General features: G+C 42.0%; 1 protein-coding gene across 1 annotated transcript in view; it reads right to left on the reverse strand.

The window, feature by feature from the left end:
* Positions 1-16,834: 16,834 nt before the first annotated feature.
* Positions 16,835-21,074, reverse strand: part of RSAD2 (radical S-adenosyl methionine domain containing 2) — an 8,925-nt gene continuing 4,685 nt past the window's right edge. Inside the window, exons 4-6 of the mRNA XM_018557720.1 lie at positions 19,646-19,795; positions 18,600-18,632; positions 16,835-17,056 (exon numbers count right to left, since the gene is read on the reverse strand). Coding sequence (XP_018413222.1) covers positions 16,892-17,056; positions 18,600-18,632; positions 19,646-19,795 — 348 coding nt within the window. The 3' untranslated portion in view covers positions 16,835-16,891. The remainder of the gene's footprint in view (positions 17,057-18,599; positions 18,633-19,645; positions 19,796-21,074) is intronic.

Consider the following 21,074-nt stretch of genomic DNA (forward strand, 5'->3'; position numbering starts at 1 on the left):
GTCACAGTGAATTACATTCCAGGATGCTCTCTCTGGTCACTTATCTGAGAGGTGTACAGGGCCATATCCCATCTCAGGGTGACCCTTGCCCTACGCTGGGACCAGAAAAAAAGGCACCAGTTACATTAATAGCATTTAAACAGTTTACTGTCTAAACAAAAACAATTATGGGAAATAAAATGAGGGCTAAACCAGGACCGGATTTACCCTCCCTGCCGCCCCAAGGCTGGGTTCGGCAATGCCCCCCCCCCTCCCCGCCGAGGGAATGTGGGGGCTGCAGGGTTGGTTTTAACTTTTTTATTGTTTTTTTTTTCCACCTAACTTAGTGCTATCACACAGGAGCTAACAATTTACTGTGTGATAGCATTTGGAGGTGACAGGTTCTCTTTAGTGACCCTGTCACCTCCAATACAGGAGTTCTAGCACAGCACTGTGCTGGAACACCTGTGACAGGTGAGAGGGGAAGAGCACAGCTCTCCCCTCTCACTGTCTACACGGAACGGCAGGGTTACTTTTAACCCTCCTGCTCTGCTTACCGCTCTCCATTCTTAAGGTGGCGGCGAGGACGGAGCCAGAGCCGGGAGGATGCAGCATGGAGAGAGGTAAGTGCAGGGGAGGGAGTGGGGCGGCGGGGGGGAGGACGGACCAGCACTCTGATTACAAGTGTTTTCGGCGACATCACCGAGAACACTTGTAAAGAAACAAGCAATTTCTCCTATTCTACATTTAGGTCGGGTGATTCAAACCTGTGCCGCCCCTCTATTTAGTGCCGCCCCGAGGCCGGGCCTCAGTGGCCTTGCCGGGAATCCGGCCCTGGGCTAAACAGGATATCCCAAAATGAAGGTATGCAAGCTGAAGGCACAGATCTGTAGAGTGTAGAAACCCAACATTCCCAGCAGCAAATTTGCACTTCACAAGCACACAGATGGTTGGTACAATAGTAAATACAATCCCCGAATACATAGTCATCAAGGCAGTATGTTTTTTTGGAGTCAAGGCTTTTATGTGTCCCTGAATTTAGAGGCAGATGGCTTGGCTCTTCAGCCATATCTTTAAAATGTCCCTCCTTTGGAGGGGCAATCTAACTTTTGCATCCAAGTTGCCTCTCTTTCCTCCTCTCTTGTCCCTCTTTTTGGCCTGATGTATAGAAAAATGTATTATTGAACTGGCAAATGTGTTATACTACACCAAACCTTTCATCCAACCACTGAATGGTTACATTTATTATTCAAAAAGAAACCGAACTGTATGAAAAAATAATGGTAAAAAAGACATATTTTGGGTTTAATCAGTGGTGGTAGAAAGTTGAGTTTAATCAGATGGTGGAAAGAACTAAAACTGCCGGACCCCATCTCGATCTATGGGGATTGGGACGTAAACGGATATGTGTCCAATTACATCAGATTACCCCAATCCGGCACAATCAGGTACAGTGAAACAGAACTTTGTTCCATTTGTTTTTCCGGACCTGGCCGGAGTTGGGTAATTGGGTGTAAATGGACCCCCGTCAGTTAAGACCCAGTTGCCCATAGACTCATGTAACATGTTAATGTAACAGAAGGCACGCCAAGAGTATATCCAACAATGCCTACATTCTTTGTGCTAAATGGTGTTCTCCATTCTCATCCCAGAAAGTTGGGGGGGTATGGCTGAGGTTTTATTGTCTTGTCTGGGCCAATTCACCCCCATGGTGTACAGTAGGGATGAGCCGAGTGTTCGATTCGAACATGAGTTCGATCATCGGCAGTTCGAGCGCTCGCCAAACGCCAAACTTTATGAGATGTTTGCGGTTTGTTCGACCGCGGACATTCCATAATGCAAAATTACCACTGAGGCTCTGATTGGTTAAAGATTGGTGCAAGACTTTGCCCAATCAGGGCTCAGCAGAGGAGGGGCCTGAAGGAGAAAGTTTTCTATCAGGTCCCCCCATGCTGATTGACAGCAGGCAGCGGGCGGGTGCAATAGCCAGCTTGCTATTGGCTATTGCATTTTACAATATCCAGTAGCAGGCTGGGTATGGCTCCCAGCCTGCAATGAAGAGGAGGCAGGGGGGCGGGGCAGAGCAGCCGTAGCCGGACCGGATCGGAGAAGAAGCCGACGGACCAGGGGACCGGAGGCCGGGACAGCAGTGAAGGTACGGGGGCATGCAGCGGTCTGTGTCCCCGCTTTCTCCGCCAACACAGGCATGAAGAGCGGCGGGGATTTGAAGGGAGACAGGCCGCTGCAGCCACAGTTCTCCTAAATGCACCGGCAGCTGCTGGTACATTTAGGAGAACTGTGGACCCGGTTTGTAAGTACGGATTGTCCGTAACCCGGGGACTGCCTGTATAAGCCCTCTTAAAGGGGACATTAATTTTCGAACGTTCGACCCCCATTCACTTACATTGAGTTCAAGTTCGTATTCAAACTTTTCGGCCATTTGAATATTCCAATACGAAGCGAACACGGGGGTGTTCGGCTCATCACTAATCTACAGTATACAACCAAAGGCTGCCAGTCCAGCAGTGCTTAGGGATATCTCCCATAAAAACTCCCATACACACAAGTCTTTCCCCAGGGATAGCTCTTGTTTTGCTGTGCATTACTGCAATGCATAGAACTAAATGAGCCAATAGTAAGTGGTCATTTCAGCTAATTTACTGAGCACACCAGCCTGCTTGAAGTTAGGAGCAAAGTGTCCCAACCTGCTGCAATTTCTTACTTGTGGAAACCAATGTAGTTGTTGAGGCACACAGAAGATAGTGGTGTCTGGTTAACATCTACAATTGTGTAAAAGTCAGATTTAGGTTTTATTGTCTAGCAGTGGCGTAACAATCGCCATAGCGACCCAGGCGGCCACTATGAGGCCCGGGCACAGGGGGGCCCGGCCAGTGCCGCCTGGGTTGCTATGGCATGTGGGGGTGCTGGCTGTTACAGACACAGCTCAGCAGCGGCCACGGCGAATTTGCCCTCATAGCCGCTGCAGAGCTGTGTCAGTGACAGCCAGCCGCTGCGGCAGATGAGGGCGGTGTTGGGAATGGAGGAGGCTGGGCCCGCCTCCTCTTACATCACTGGCCAGCGACCTAAGAGCAGGTGGGGCCAGTGATGTAAGAGAAGGCAGGGCCCGTCGATAGCAGAGGAGGCGGGGCCCGGGGACGGAACAGGAGTCGGGGCCCGGCGCCCACAGAGGCACTGACAGGTAAGAGATCACAGACCCTGCAGAGCCCACTATATATAGTCTATGGTGGGCTCTGCAGGGTCACTCTCCGCTGGGGCTCTGCAAGGGGCATAACTAGCAATCACTGGGTGTTAAAATTTTGCTATGGGGCCATGTGATTTCTAGTTACGCCCCTGTTGTCTAGTTACATGCAGTTCTGTGGTTGTAATGTGTACAGGTGGTAGAATCCTCCAAAGAGAAACTCAGAACATGCCTTTTATATTTTATAAAGTAAGATAGTAGGAAGCACACACAGTTTATGAAAATAACTGGATTATGTGTAGGCTTTTCCTTCAATATCTTTTCTGCTGCTTACAAAAACCTCAAGTAAAATATGTCTCATCAATCCCATAATGAAACTATTGTTCAGCACGATATATGAGAAATGCACCTAAGTAAGGCAGTAGGCGATGTTCAGCCTTCACCTCTATTTCTGTGTGAGTTGGTCATGAGGCAAATGACAGATTCTGCTTGAGATGAAAGAGACCGCAAAGCTGGACATATTACAAAAATAACTGTTTTTCTAAAAACAGCATTCCCCTCACTCTGTAATTACTGGCACAAGAGAGTTGAGTGTCCCTTTGATCTTAGAACAACGCAAGGCCTGAAATAGGGTATTGTAATAATCGCAGAGTTATAGCGGTTGGGCGTTTATGGCAGGATTGAAGAGTTTTTAGAAAACTGCAGCTGTGACTCATCTAAAAGCCTTTAAAACACAAGCTTAAAAATGGTGATGAAGAGAAAACAGAAGCTGTGATTTTTTTTTTATCAGCGTGGTAGCTAAATTCACACCCTTGCCAAGTAGCTCTGATATTCTGGGTTTCTCACTGGGGAAATGATCTGCAAGCAGTTGGTGTATTCTACCTGTATTGCACAGGCTTTCTCTGGGTACTGCATTAGGCAGTAAGCTCCTCAGGGGCAGGGGCTGATGTAAATGTTTTATTGGGCTAGTCCACCCAATATTTCAGGTTTTCAGTAGATGCTGGCATGGCTGGTCTGAGGCAGGAGAGGCACAAGCCTCTGGCTCTGTGCTAGTGCCCCAGCTGGATTCACCATCTTCTGCACTGCACAGGACTGAGCTGTCAAAACAACAGCTCATTCCTACAGATTATACATGGAGAACAGCACTTCCAATGAATTGCACAGTTGTCAATGTGAAAGCCACCTAGTCTGTATTAGGAGCTTTGACGGCGTATCAACCTAATAAAGTGCATTGGATTGGCAGCCGAAATGACAGCAGAGTTTACAATGGAATCTGCTCTCCCAGTGTAATTTGCAATGCTAGGCTGTCGATGTGACAGCTGAGTCCTGCTCTTTATCCATTCATGAATTAGAGTTATGTGTAGATGTTTACCCTTAGGTTTTATTAACTCCTTTATACATTTTCTTTTGTCTCTTTGGGTGTCAGAGAACATTGGTTATGACCTCCATAGCTGGAGGGTTTAACAATTTCTTATGTCTTTCAGGGACCTTATAGTTGTATTATCTGGTCTATGATCCAGTTGTGCCATTATTATGGACTTCCTCTCACACTGTTCATTTCTTTTATATTACAAATAATTCAGGAGGTGCTGCAACATTCAAAGGTAGCCAGGAACATGCAACAGCCAGGAGGGCAGGAGTCAGACATTATGGAAGAAAGAAGCCGCTGCTGGTGTATGGATGATATATAAAAAGCCTGGGGCGGATTCAGCCAAACAGGCTTCACTTAAAATAAATATTGCATTTGGAAGGAATGGTAGCATGTCTGTGTGATAGTGGCAGAAACATTAGACCAGTGATGGTCAGCTTACTTGTTATAGGAGGCACCAAGTGTGACTTGACATCACCAAAGACCTGCCTATAACATTCAGTGAATTGAATGCATTAGAAAGACTGCAGACATGCTACATATGAAGGTCAGCCCCTTTACAAATCAATGCTTCCACATTTGTGCTCTCTACAGCCCACCTAAAATTACTTGTGCCAGATTTGATATTTTTCTTCGCAAAGTCCGTTATTCAAGATCAGAGGATAAAGAAACATTAAAAAAAGGGATGGGCAGCACAAAAAATTAAGATAGTGTGAAAGAAATAAAGCAAACCATTTACATTTCTAGAATCCAGTCCAAAAAATACTTTTCCTTCACAGGCAGAACACAGAGTTCTGTCTGCAGAGGCCCAGAGTGCCATAATAGGTGCAACATTTGGTCCAAGGGCCGCAGAAGGGGCAGCAGGGGGTTAGACTGTAAGTTTTTTTGGGGGGAAAAGACTGATACCAGTGCTTCTACGTACTCTATAAAGTGCAGCAGAGTTGTCAGCACCACATAAACATTAATTAATTAAATAAATGAGTAAATTAATGTCTAACTTTTTTACACAGGATGTGCGCTCATTCTTCTCTATGAAGCCCCAGATTCCCAGACGGTATAAATCTTTATTGAAGTCATCTGTATATCTTCTGCTTTGCCTACCAGAGCCTGTTCCCTGGGTTCTGTTGCTCCTTCATAAATTTTCTTAATGCTCCTCTCCTCGTCCATTCTCTCTACATACCCCATCCATCTCAGTCTATAAATAGTTACATATACGACAAACTAGATATAATTGTTTTCATTCTTTATTTGCTCTTTTTCCTTGTGGTCCACTCTGACACTAATCTATAGATTTTCTTCAGAAGCTTCTGTTCCCACATTTCAAGCATTTTCTTATCTACTTCTGTAAGGCCCCTTTCACACTGTCAGTGCATGGATCCACTCCTGATCGGAGCAGTATGGATGAGATGTCACCGCAGTGACATAAGTGTCCATCCAGTTTTTTCCTCCATCTTGCAATGGTAGAAAGAACTGAAACTGCCGGACCCCATGTAGATCTATGGGGAATCGGACATGAATAGATATGTGTCCAATCACATCAGATTACCCCAATCCGGCACAATCAGGTCCAGTGAAGCAGAACTTTGTTCCATTTGTTTTTCCAGACCTGGCTGGAGTCGGTAGATTGTAAGCCCCTTGAGGGTAGTGACTGATGTGAAAGTGCTGCGTAAATTGTCGGCACTATATAAATACCTGTAATAAATAATAAATAAATAAGTGGACACCCGTCAGTTAAGACCCAGTTGCCCATAGACTAACTGTAAGGGAAAATGGCAGCCGCACATGCTCAAAGACCCAATCTCGGGAAACATGCCATAGTGCACATGTGCGAACAAACGGAAGAATGCGGAAAGACGCGCAAACGGCTGGCGCACAGGAAGTCATGCTGTTACCTCAATAGGTGACTATATAAGTGAGCCTGCCTTCACCACATTGCTGATGGTCTTGTCAGCTAATGTTCCCTGTTGCCTTTGTCTCTGTTGGATTGGTTATACCCTGTTTGACCCAGATTTCCTTGGACTACCCTTCTGCTAGCTGCCTGCCTCTGACCTCGGCCTATTCTCTGGAATTGCTCTTGCCTTCTGATTTTGTACTTCGCTACCCGGCTGGCTCTGACCTTTGGCTTCCTCAACTACGATTCCAGTCTCCCGAGTCTGCTCCTACGCTGCTCTCCCAGTTTGATCATTGGCCTGCTGACCTCTCTTCAAGACGTCTCCAGCATGGTGTCTGCTTCCAATCCATAGCACTTGTGCTCTTCGCTGTCCTGTGGCCTTCTGTTCCAAACTCCAGGGGTTGTAGGACACGAGTCGCAAGAGACGCCTCCTCATTTTCCGGTCTCTTCCTCAGGTACGTGATACTAACATTGGGCATCCAATCGAATACTGTACATCTCGGCAAGGTATGCACATTTCCTCATGTTTTATCCCCAAAGTACAAAAAAATTCCTGCCTGCGAGGAATCCATCATGTTCCTGATGTCTGGTTGGAGCTGATGATTTCTGCACTGAAGCCTCAAACAATGTTGTGTTGCCAGTAGCAGAACTGCCTGTGTGATATCAGCCAACGGGTTGTTGGGCAAGATGTTGATACAGAGTAGCTATCTCCTCCAATGTTTCCTGTTCAGTAGATGTGAATATTGGGTGAAGAAATACCATCCAAAAGTGTGATTGCTCCTAAGAAATCAGAAAAGCTCAAGCCAGCTTATGGGTGAGATTTCTGCCACCATTTCTATAACTCCATTTAGTCATGTATGCCTTGTTAAATAGGTTTGGATCACCATCACTTCACCTCTAACCTATTCACTGACATATAAAAAAGCATAGTCCCACTGATGAGCTCATCTCTGTTCTTTAGCTTCTTGAAATCTTCTTGGAATCCACCCTCTCCAGCTGTGTTTTATTAGAATGACAGTACAATGAAATGCAGCAGCAGTGGCACTCCCACGCTCAGCCTGATTTCCACTGTGCAAAAAATTGTGGGATGTTAGTATAAAGACCAATATTAAAGGAGTTGTAAAGTCCCAGCATATACTATCCCGTTATAACATCAGCATTGTAATTGGAATATATACTAGAGTTGTTTCTGATAATACAATCAAAGCATACTTGAAAAAATCCCTTTTATGTAGTGAGTGCTGCCTTCTATCTTCCCATCACTTTTATCAACTTCCTGGATTCCCAGTGTGCTTTGCATCTCTTTCCCTGCTGCTTGATGTGATACAATCTCAAATTCTCAAGACTACATATCCCATCATGCATTGCTTTCAGCAAGCAATGATAATGTTACATGCAGACTTAGAGTTATAGTGGTGACACAAGGAAGTGCATATTCGCAGGGATGAGTGAAATTGTGTGCAAAAGTGCATTGAGGGCGTACATCCTATGGGCATCTTTGATAAGTAAGTTTGCAAACTCCTAGACCAATATGGTTATTAGGAGTGGGATAAAATTGATCAAAATTCAATATAGAAATACATATTTATTTTTAGTTTTTAATTATAAATATCCTTTAAGTCAATAAAAACATTCAAATTTAACCTAACTGGAGTTCTGGTTCAACCGTATAATGACAGGGCTGGTTTGTAAGACACAGAATCTGAATTACTAAACGAAATTCCAGAACTACCTGTCACTGCAGTGGGTCTCCTCCGTGGGAAAGTTTGTTAATCATTAAATGTCCTAATCTTGGAAACAGACATGATCAGATAAATCTTAGTTACATAGTTACATAGTATTTGAGGTTGAATAAAGACATTAGTCCATCAAGTCCAACCTATTAGGATCTCATTCTAGGAGTACCCGTACCCCTGTATATTACGGTCCCTTAAGAAATCGTCCAAAAGTTTCTTGAACAATTCCACATTATTTGCTGAAATCACCGCCTGTGGCAGTGAGTTCCAGACCCTAACTGATCTTACTGTGAAGAACCCCCTTCGCCCCTTGTGCTGGAATTTTTTTTCCACCAATTTTAGGTGATGGCCTCTAGTTTTTGTAACGGAGTTAATTTTAAACAGTTTATCGCTAATGTTGCTACCACCAATTCCATAGTTACAGAAGTAGATAAACATTCCCATTGTATTTAAATTAGCATTTGAGAGCTAGGTTCATTAGTACATGTGTATGCAAAGGTCATGGCCCATTCATTTGTTAAATAAGCTGCAGATAAGGAACATTTGTGGTGGGCCAAATGTGGAGATGCAGTCAAGTGTTGGAGATGGCTCACTGCCCATCATTCCATAGATACCATTTGACATGAGATATTAGTTCTTCTTATAGAAAGTTTGTTCAAATAAAAGAATCTCTAAAGCTGGAATTTCTTAGCCATCTTTTGTTTTATGAACAATCTTATTTTGTGTTTATCAATCTTGACATGATAAGTGGATCATCATTGGCATGCACATTTTATAAACCTGGAAGCATCAGTTCGATTTGATCTGAAACTGGAGCATGTGTATTTTTTTAAAGTAATATTTTTATAGCAGATCAGCCACAAGTCTGATGAGGAAAGATGTCTTATGTCTGGCTCAAACATGTACTGGTCCCAATAGCTCCGCCATGCCACCAACACCCACCTTAGTCTTCTTCCTAGATTTGGTGCATTTGTTATCAGTGTTATTGCCTTTTCTAAGTAGATGCTGGTTGGGACTTAAACTGAGGACCCTTGTCCTGGTAAGGCAGAAGTGTTAACCACTGAGCCAGTGTGCTGCCCCAAATTATGTGGATGGTCGTTACCAGCCGTATCAGTTAGATTCGGCCATCAACATGGACAGCCTAATATTTAGCTTTAGGCTAGTATTATATAGGATCTGATGGAAAAGAACATCCAGCACCAGGGCTGCTGATAGGAGGGGTACAGGCATCCCTCCTGTACTGGGCCTGAGCCCCTATAAGTCAGCAGGGGGGCCCAAGACCGGTGCAGGCTTCCTCTAGGGACAGTCCTGCTCTATTTGCCATAATAGCCAGTTGATGGACAGGCTCCTCCCTTCCTTCCCTATAGGTGTCCGAGCCCTGAGCCTGTCCATTAACTCTGCCACAGGGGGTGCAGAGTTAAGCAGTGTAGGAAAATGAATGCAGGGGGTGCAGAGGTGAGCACTGTAGGAATAGGGATGCAGGAGGTGTAGCGGCGAGCAGAGTAGGAACAGGGATGCAGGGAGTGCAGAGGTGAGCACTTGTATGAATAGGGAAGCAGGGGGTGCAAAGATAGGCAGAGTAAGACCAGGGATGTAGGGGGTGCAGAGCAGTGTAGGAAGTGAAGTGCAGGGGGAGCAGAGGTGCAGTGTAGGTAGGGGGGTGCAGGAGGCGCAGAGGCGAGCACTGTAGGAAGAGGCATGCAGGGGGTGCAGAGGTGAGCAGAATAGGAAGAGTGCAATGCTGTTGATTAGTGAGGGGCGACCTGTCAGATACTACAGCAACTAGAAGAACATGGCTAGTACCACAGCAGCAACAAAGCTTTCGTTTGCAAATCTGACAAACCAGAACTACCAGTCATGGAAATTCAAGATGAGAATGCTGCTAAGAAGAGGAAGTGTGTGGATGAAGTCAGTCCAGCACAGCCCACGGCTGACTGGACAGAGTCAGATCTGAAAGCTCAGAGCACAATCTCCGGTAGCATAGAAGATGATCAAATCATACATGTATGTAAATGTAAAACTGCTAAGGAGATGTGGGAAGCATTGCAAAAGGTGCATGAAAGATCTAAGCTCAGCAATAAACTGTATCTGATTACAAAACTATACCAAACCAAGCTGATGAAAGGCCAGGATATACAGGATTACATAAGGCACACCTTAGAAATGGTGGAACGCCTGAGAGGACTAGGGGAAGAAATAAAATACTTTCATGTTGATTACGAATCCGAAACCCAAACACATACAGGACCCGATTTCAGAAATACGAAATAAACGAAATCCGAAACGAAACACATTTTTTGCGGCTGCACATGTCTACTAAAGAAGGAAAACATAAATACAACCAGGAAGATGCAAACAGAAGCATGTGAATGTTTTGTGTGTAAGAAACAAGGTCACTTAAAGGCAGACTGTAGAATCTGGAAAGCTAGAATGCAAAAACAAAATAAACCACAAAGGGCCAAAAGTGTAAAAGGAAGAGACAGGCTTTACTTCAGATAATGAATGTGCTTTCAATCCAAATGCTGCACCACATCTTTGCAAGCATAGAAAAAAACGAGAAAATAGGGGTTTCTGAGAGGTATAAAACCAATACATGTGTAAAAATGATATCCAAATGTTATTATACAGTAATTACATTATATAAAAGAATCGATTGTAATACATATGAGTATAAAAAAAAACCCAATTGGCTAAAACACACACAAAGTGCCCAGGATATGCCCAACGTCAACCAGTTATATCTTAATTAAATTTACTGATTGTCATTAGTTTTTCATTGTTCATTTACTGGAACATATATATGCGGGCCCCGACGCGTTTCGCACCAAGCTTCTTCAGGGGACGTCGGGGGGCTAATGTACCAATAAGAATTGTAATAACAATTATACATCAATTGATTTAATTGCATCATTCAATTCCTTAATAAATGAATATAACATAAATTAGAATGTTTCAGCCATCGGCACCACAGGTAAATGAACAATGAATAATTAATGACAATTATTTTTGCAACTATGGATATTTAATTAAGATATAACTGGTTGACGCTGGGCATATCCTGGCCACTTTGTGTGTGTTTTAGCCAATTGGGTTTTTTTTAATACTCATATGTATTACAATCGATTCTTTTATATAATGTAATTACTGTATAATAAAATTTGGATATAATATATTGGTGGACACATGTATTGGTTTTATACCTCTCAGAAACCCCTATTTTCTAGTTTTTTTCTATGTTTACATTTAGAGGGGGAGAGGTCCAATTAGGGAGCTACTGTGGAGGCGGACTCAAAAGTTGATTATCTTTGCAAGCATGGTATGCTGATTCAGCAGCTACGAGTCACATGACAAAAGACAGAAATTTCTTTATTAATCTTGACCAGAGTAAAACAGAGCCACCAGCATAGAGGCCGAACGGCAGTGAGTGAATAGCCGAATACTGACAGAAAAAAAAAAGGTTACAAAAATATTGAAAAAATGTAAATAAATACTAAAATTAAAAAATAAAGGGGTTTTTTTAAAAAAAAGAAAAATAATAATAATAAAAAAAACAATTGGGAGAAGCTAGCAGTGACAGCTAACTCCACCCATGTTTTTCCTATTGGAGTATCTCTATACCTGCTCTAGCAGGTCCTGGCCAATGAATAACAACTGGGCGGAGACGGCCGTGACATGACGCTGAAGAGAGGCAAAGCTACGGCTGGATACGTTCGGCTCCTTCGTGAATAACCCCCTTAAACATCAGGAGCATCATTCATTGTAAGTGGAAATTGCTTCCAAACCTTTTGACTTTAATATCACTTTAACAGAAAACTATAGGGTAAGTGTTTTTCCCCATAGTTCTCTTTAGGGTCACGGGAGGACGTATACTAAACTCCTCCCGTGACCCAAAGCTCAGTGCGATATACTGAGAGCGCTGCAGCCGGGACGGATCCCGGCAATACCGTCGAGAATCCCCCCAGCTGCGTGAGTGACAGTGAGCTCTGCCTATCTAGAGCTGTGCCCGTCCCCTCCCCTGTCCGTTCCTCCAGTCAGCGCTTGAGGATCGGAGAGGGGAGGGAATCCCTGCGGGGAGGGGTGACTGACAGTCACCGCTCACTGCAGGGAGATGCTCGGGAAGTGAGTGGATCGGCGGCATGTTTCTGCTCACTTCCCGATCTACAGAGCTGGCCTGTGACAGCGTCTTTGTCACAGGTCGGCTCTAACTATGAGGATGAGTGGAAATCACTCACCTCATAGATCTCCTTTAATTATAAAATGTGGACATCAGAACCCAGAAATATTAATGTCTTCCGTGCTTGCTGACTTTTACTTATATAAATATCTTTCACAAGGTCACTTTCTTCTGTCTTAGATTTTCTAGTTGATATGTGCTCTGAGCTGTAGAGTTTTGTTTTGTAAATACAGGTTTGTGTATACCTACATACACCCTTTTATAAAACGATGTCAGACTAGAAATGGCTGGTATTTCCCATGCTTATCTCTTTTACTATGATATGAGATGTAATAGGATAAACACTGGGTGCAGGTATACACTTAGAAAATGCAAACCATTGTATTTTATCTGATTAAATACATTGACTTGTATTTAAACAGATTCTGCCATCTAGTGGACAAAGTAAAGAAGACAGAATAATGGAAAGTCATGCGTTATTACATTAAAGTGACACTAAACTCAGGACTTAAATCTTAAAAACACATGCAAGTACCCTAACTATTCCCAAAACTGTATCTTATTTGTGTCTCACTCGGCTGTAGATCCTCAAATCATCTCTGAATTGGTGCTGACACTGTCCTTCCTTCTTTTGTTCCCCATGGTCCCAGTGTGTGTTGTAAAGTAGTCACCGTTCCAAGCTCACTCCTGTGATGGACTACAATCTAACATTTAGTTTACTAATTATATTGAGATAGGAGTCCATTACGGGAGTGAGCTTGGAGCGGTGGCTACTTTACAACACACACAGGGACCATGGGGAACAAAAGCAGCCCCCCTCCAGAAGGAAGGACAGTGTCAGCACCAATTCAGAGATGATTTGAGGATCTACAGCCGAGTGATACACAAATAAGATACAAATTTGTGAATAGTTCGGGTGTACTTTTAACATTTAACTCCTGAGTTTAGTGTCACTTTAACTTTTTTTAAATAAAGAGGGCTGTTGTAGGTTAGTTGGCACCTTGTACAAATCTTAGTATGTCATTCCTTTTTTTGAACCATTATAAACTCCCTTGTATTGTAATAAAGAAAACAAATACTAAAATCATAGGTAGGAGGTACAAAATAAAGAAATGTAAAGAAATGTGAACAAAAATCCCAAGTGTGACTTTTCACAAAAATAGTCTGAAGCAAATCAATAATGGTTTAGAACATGAGTTTGCCAATACTTGGCACAATAGAGGTGTGCAGTAGTGTGCCAAGAAGATGATGGTGCAAGACAGTTATACATTCTACTATCAGCTTCCCCTCCTTATTATACTATATATATACTTATTACACTATATCAATATTAAAAGCAGACATTGTAAGAGTAACATTTTTATTTGTGTATCACAAAATATTTGAGACAGCTAATGGTAGTACAAAGTACAAAAATATAGATTTCCAACATGTAAACATGAATACACAGTCCACAACATCAAATATGCAAAACAAAAAAAATTAAACACTTGAATTAACAAAGTAAATGGATCAGCATTAAAAGTGCATGTAATGCTTAAATGTTTTATATTATAAAACACATAAAAAAATAAATTGTTTGCAGTGGAGAAGTGGTTATCTTCCAGCCTTAAACAGCATAGCAAGGCAACAGATTTACATACACCACTGTCTGAATCTAAATCTTAAAGTCATAGTCCACCTTTACAAAAATAATAAATGCACGCACATTAATGAAAGAAAAAGTGTGCATTGACAGTTTTTTGCATTGGAACCTGCAAAGCATTGCAACCATGATCACGGGTGCAATGCCCCGTCTCCTGCATTCTCTTCCTCCAACGCCAAGTCTGTATCAAACTACGATTTTTGGTTATGGAACTGGAAGTAATCAATATACATCACAGGACTTTTGTTCCATTGAGAACTATAGTGGCAGATGGTACTTGTTGTTTTTGCATTTACAGTTCCTGTGTATGGATCTGTGAATGGATGCCACAGCTGTGCAGGTGAAGCCACACACAGATGTGCTAAATCCAATGCATAGGAGTCTATGGTGAGAAGAACCCTGCATTTTAAGTAAGGATGGGGGGGCATTTTGAAGGTTGGTGGGCTGTGGAATGGCACCATATTCCATGTTACACCCTAAATATGAGTGTAACATGAAACATGGTATTATAGATGGAATTAGCATTTAGGAGATAAGTTAAAAAATGATAATGGTGCTTAGCTTTGGAACCAAGAAATCAAAGGAGAAAGAAGCTATTCGTGTCATAGGTTCTGGTTTATAGAAGACACAGAGAAAAATGTTTAGCAACATCTTAAGCATTGTAATAACAATCTAAGCAATCATCCTAAATAAAAATGCCTATAAGTGGAATTGAACACTACATCGGCTCTTATTATTCCTGTAACAGGTATTGACTCTATAAGCTTTCATCTCCACGTGGACAAAAGCTGTTTCTTAACCTGCCGGGTGTGAAACATTCATAATTTGACCAAGGGGAGAGTAGCAAACAAAGGATACCCAAGGTGTGTGCAATCACCCCTGATCTTACAGGCTCGCTTTGGAAAGACCAGTCAAATGTCTCTCAAATTGGGAAGCGGAGAACCAATATTCCACCATTTTACCAACTCACTGCAGATATCTTCTATCTGCCACCATACAGCTGGAATACCAGATAGTACAATTATATGTTAATAGGCATTTAATTGGGCTGGTGTGAAAATTCAACAGCACGTTCTGAGGGAGTCCATTTCACCTCAAAGTCCTAAAGATTTAAAAAAAAGGTGCTTCTGGGCCTTCTTAATAAGAACTAAAATATTCAAGCTTCATGACAAGTCCTTGGACTATTCCTCTTGAAATCAATAATCATGTCTTTTGTTATCTTAATGTTAACATGCAAATCATTATTCCTACACCAAAGAGAAAAAGCCTCAACCTCCTATCTCACTGCCATCAGATATCAGACCCACTATAGTCAATGAAACTGGGAAGTTCACATGGAACAGAGAGGCAGTATTTGTAGTAGAACTAAAACCAGAAGATGTTTTAGTTTCGGATAGAGTAAAGGAGGCTTAAAATCCCTGTCAGCTTCCTTTTTTTGCAACCTGTGTCCCATTGGGGAGAAATCCCTCTAAAGAGAGGGAAATTCCTGGTGGTCAGCAGGGTCACCAGAACTAGTGTCCTCATTGGAATATTTCCCATCTATTTCTGTTCAGATGACAACCCAAAATTTGGGATTTTCTTTCACTTTCAGGACAAACAGAGACGGTGAATCACCTTAACAGGGACACAGACAGCAATAAAAACCTGACAGGTGTTCTAATCCCAAAACTAAAAAAAAAAAAAAAATATTTTGGCTTCAGTTACACTTTCATTTTAGCTTTATGTGCCATAAGCCCCCCATTGGATCTCACAAAAGAATTGTTCATTCACCTATGTATCCACCTTGGTGACATAATCACACAGTAAAAACTATTTTATGAATTAACACTATTACAATGTTAAATAATTAAAAAAATACATTTAAAGATCGTGAGTCATAATGTAAACAAAACATCTCATAATAAAGTAATAATAAAGAATAAAGTAACGGACATTTTCATTATTTTTTTTTTCCATGAAGCTACCAGTACAGTATACACAATACAATTAAACATTAGTGTATAAATAAAAAAGTGCCGCATATTTATGAGATTTTGGAGAAAGAAAAAAAAACTCTCTCCCATCATATGCAAAATACAGCTTATATAACCAGATAGCAAATGTTCATATTGAACATGTAATACCATAACCATCTGAGTTTTTCCTATGCCAAATGCTGGCAACGCATTTGCGTGGCCAGAGAGAATGATGGACTTTCTAAATGATGAGGTGAGGTGAAGTAAAGTGGACCTGTTCCCACCTTAAATGTTCAAATTCCCATGCACAGGATTTGTAAACTCATTGCTTTAGGATAGCATCCAGTGCTCATTTCTACAAGCCCTAAGGTCAATAGTGAGAGTCAATCTCATATATATCTTATGCTCTAGTCCAAGCTTCTGACTGACAACGGCAGCTGCTATATAACAATAAAGAACACGGCCATGCCCTTTTCTAAGGTTAAAAAACACATGGAATGGTCACATCCTATTAAAAATGTCTCAGACAGCTTTATAAGTTTGTCTCAGGCATCGGTATTGGATATCGTCATCTTGTGACTGGTTTATAGCCAAGGTCTCAAGACAAATTTCCAAAGACAAAAGTGATGAAATAAGCTGACGTTGAGGATAATTCACTAAACCTTACTCCTTGCAAGCTTTCTTCTACCACCCTTACATGTGCAGTACAAACTATAAATACTGTGGGTTTAGTTTTTTACATATTTTCACATCAATTCAGGCTGGTGTGAACCTAATAAGGAAGGCACACTGTCTTTAGTTTTGGATGAACATGGTCAATGTGTTCTGGATGTCACATTGACTGTGAATCATCAAGGAAGAGGGTAAACCCAAGCTTGTAGTAAATGTGCTTCTTGGGCACAATGTTTGTGGGTAAAGTCCATCTTATGACCATATAATGCCATCACCAGTCCAACTTCAGGTCTGCTTTGCTCCACACGTATTTCCCACCTCGTTTAAAGAACATTTTCTCATCAAAACCACTAAACTTGATTGCATTTTCAACACCGACATCCAAGATGGATCTGGAAGGATCTTTTCGTCCATTTCTGCAGTCTAGGAATCGCATCTGGAAGGAAGAATAAACATCACTTTTGTCACTCAGTTCTTATAGTCAAGTAACCCCAACTGATCGTATCAGAAAAGTTTCCTCACTGAAAACATCCAAAATTGATACAACTTGGTTGGTTCTCGGCTTAGTTGCACCAGGCAAATCTAAGTGGAAGAAAGCAATGGCTAGACCCAGAGCGTGCAGGCCAATTTTTTTTTACCCAGATGGCATGGGAATGACACAGAATCCCCCAGGTGGAGATGGGGTCCATGATTTGGAAAAGGAAGTATGGACGGACATGCTCAGCCTGCTTCCCCACATATATAACATGATTCAGTGGTTTGAATGTAAAAAGTAAATGGAATAGTAAGTTAATGATCCAGCGATACAGAATAAACTATCTGCTCTAGATTAAAGCAACCCTGTTGCTATAGTAAAGATTTTATATGTAAGCACACCTGTAATAGAAATCTGTAAATACTTCTGTAAATACTACTTCCTGCTACTCCCACCCCTGAACATTGCTCTGACGCTGAGAGATCTTCTGCTGATGTTCGATAGGAAACCAACACATCCGGGACAGTTGATCTCCTGGGTCCCCCACAGCTCTCACTAGTTCGTCCCTGTAACCTCCACCCATTACAGGACACAGTAGTGATGTAGGGTGTCAGCTGAAGGGGCCACTGAGTCAAGTGCTGGTCTCAATTTGGACTCCAACAGAAGAGTTTTTGGCATGGGATCATCAGAGTTTGTCAGTGCAGGCAGCAGGAAAGGTATTCACAGAGTTCTTTCACAGGTATGCCTTCATTAAAAACGTTTCATATAGTGACAGGCTAGCTTAAAGGAACGCTGTTATGAGAGAAGTACATAGACTGCCATTGCTGATCTGCTCCTGAAAAGCCAGCTGCCATGCTGATCCTCTGCTTTCATTACTTGTATTGATCTGGAGTAATTGTGCCTATTGGTGTTTTTGACTTTATTTGCTGCATACTTGCTTCAGGACAGTGACTCATAAAGGACAGAACACAGAAGATAATCATGCCTGCAAGACAACTAGCGTTTTCAGAAGGAAGTCAAGACTAGTAACTGGAAATGTTTTATTTAGAGGCCCTCACACTACTGCACTGTGTTTACGTGCGTTGGTGTGATGCAGTTCAAAACACGTAGAAGCCCATCGCACTCCTGACCAGTGAAAGAACCCAAAACATTTGGGTGGGTGCTAAAATGACAGCTGGTGCCTCCGCAAAATGTATCCATGTAAAGAGAAGTCACTAGCACTCCACCATAAATACAAGTCAATATTTATTTTGACTTGTATTTACGCTGGAGTGCTAGTGACTTCTCTTTACATGGTGTGGTACAGCACCATTATTCTGAATGGCACCATAAAGCACCTTGCCAATGGTGTTGCAGTGGCATACCAATACAATGCAGGTTAGTGTGTATGCTTCTGTGCTAACATACCGCAATACTTTCAATGGGCCCTAAGAAATTCTGAAACATAGTTCAATGGGGGTACTGCATAAAGCTAAACACATTTGGCTTCACATTATAAACTTACATATTCATCCAGTATAAGGTAAGAATCCCGCATCTAAAAGAAAAAAATACAATGTTTTAGTAAACTGAAATAGGATACAAATGTGATATAAGTTTGGAGATACAGTTTTTTTATGTTTTTTTTAAAGATATTTATCACATAAAAGGAATCTCAAAATGTGACAGAACCCCAACAATGAGAAGCATCAGGATCCCTTACATTGCAAGTAAAAAAAAAAAAATCAATTAAGAAAGGAAAAATGCTAAAAGTATTTAGAATACTTGATTTTTCTGTGCTTTTTACTTGCAATTTCTTGAGTTATTGATAGGGTTTCATTCAAGTTTTCTTGCTCATCCCTCACACATGAACACTGCCAGACAGCAAGAATTAGGAGCATGGGACTACAACTCCCACTAACCATTGTACTGCATGGGAGAACACACTGGCTACTGGGATTTGCAGTTCCCATCGACTGCAGTTTTCTATTTTAGGTTACCCAGAGACAAAATCACTCCAATAAGTGGAACATAGCTGATTGACAGGAGAAAGCTGTGGCAGGACCAGGTCCAGGGAAGTCATTACTACCTAGAGAACGACTGGAAAGTTTGCTCCATCATTGAACAACTCCATTTGGGCACCTTTTGAAAAACAGCTTCTCCGCAGTTTAGCTGGATTGTCATGATTATTTCCCTGTATTTTGTAGTAGTTATTTTATTCTAATAATGATTGTTGGGTTGGCCCAACAAACAAAATGAGGTGACTCCCTAGTAACTGAACAGACAAACTGCCCTTTATATGTTATTCTATCCGATATCCATTCTAGATTATTTCTAGAACATTACAGACAACATTTTGTCACGCCATTTCTAGGCCTTGCTTACTATCCAACATTTATTTCTATACAACATAACTGTTAGCAGGATTTAAAATAAACTACTGATTACCTTGTGTTGTGTGGAAAACTTGTTCCCCACAGTTTATTTTGATTTGCTAAAATAAACCTCATCAATTCTAATTCAGTTCTGTGTAAAAATCACAATAATGCTAATTATGTTGAAGTGAATTACCTGCTGATTAGATTCTGGAACCAAACATTTATTGTTCTTATGACGATCCAGAAAACCTCTGAAGTCTTCATCACTGATGACAAATGTCTCGGCCTGTCTTAATGCATCTTCACCACAATTTTCCCCATCGATAATGAGACACTGAAATACCTGGGGATAAACAGAAACAGATTTGATGATTTCAGACAAACACATGCCCTTTCATTTGTATATATTTTATAATTTGGAGCTTCTGTGCATTTGGGTTGCTAAAGGTTCCCATACATGAGTAAAAAAGATCACTCTGTGTTGGACTGTATGTACACATACATTTGTGTGCAAATGTCTGTGAAGGTTCTCATTCATCCAGGTCATGGTATATCTGTAAAAAAAATTGTCAAGGCAACTGGACTTGCTGTATTTTTCTTGAAGACATTTCACTGGACATCCGACCAGCTTTCTCAATTCAGAATGAACTCAATTCCAGTTGCCTTGACTAATTTTTTTTACAGATCTTTGTGTGCAAAGATCAGATCAGAGCTCAGTCACTGCAAAAATGTTTGGACTAGTCAGGAAATTTGTTAGTAAATGGTCAGACAGACAATGCTCATGAACAAGGAAGAGTTAACAGACATCATATGTTAAAAAAGAACTTTGGTCCAACCTTTTTTTGCCATAGTTCTCTTTAGGGTCACAGGAGGACATACAGTATACTAATGTCGTCCTCTGACCCAAAACTCAGCATATAGTGGATTATTACGTGCTATATTCTGACAGCGCAGAACTGCACTGCAGCCGGGACGGATCTTGACAATATTGTCAGGATCCACCCCACTGCCTGTTTGACAGCTGTCTCTCTAGAGCCAGAGCAAGCTGTGCCCGCCCCCTCCTCAGTCCATTCCTCCAGTCAACTCTGGAGGAACAGAGAGGGGAGGGGGGAATCCCTACAGGGAGCAGTGACTGACAGTCACTACCTTTGTGGAGTTTGCATGCTCTTCCTGTACTTTCCTGGGTTTCCTCCAAGTAGTCCAGTTTCTTCCCAGACTTCAAAGACATGCTGGTATATTAGTTATCTCCTGTCTACGTTGGCCCTACCATGTGAGGTAGGGACCCTATATTGTAAGCTCCTTGAGGGCTTGTTCACACCAATCCAGGGCAGTAGCTGCTGGAACGCACAGCAATTGCACACTAAACTTCCCCCTTTGTTCTGGGGCGGGGAGTGGTGCATTGAAGTCAATGGCACCGGAGCCATGCCCTCCAGCTAGCAGTGCGATCGGACGCGTGGCAAAACATTGCCTGCATACTGGTCCACTGCGAATGCAAAAAATAGAGCATGCAGCATTTTTTTGCGTTCGCAGTGGAACGTAAAGTAGGCAATGTTTTGCCACGCGTCCGATCACACTACAAATGGGGGGGGGGGCTGGCGGGCGGGGGCGAAACTTCCTGCAAT

This window comes from Nanorana parkeri, unplaced genomic scaffold (genome assembly GCF_000935625.1).
Source record: "Nanorana parkeri isolate BGI_ZX_2015 unplaced genomic scaffold, ASM93562v1 scaffold298, whole genome shotgun sequence".
Lineage (NCBI taxonomy): Eukaryota > Metazoa > Chordata > Amphibia > Anura > Dicroglossidae > Nanorana > Nanorana parkeri.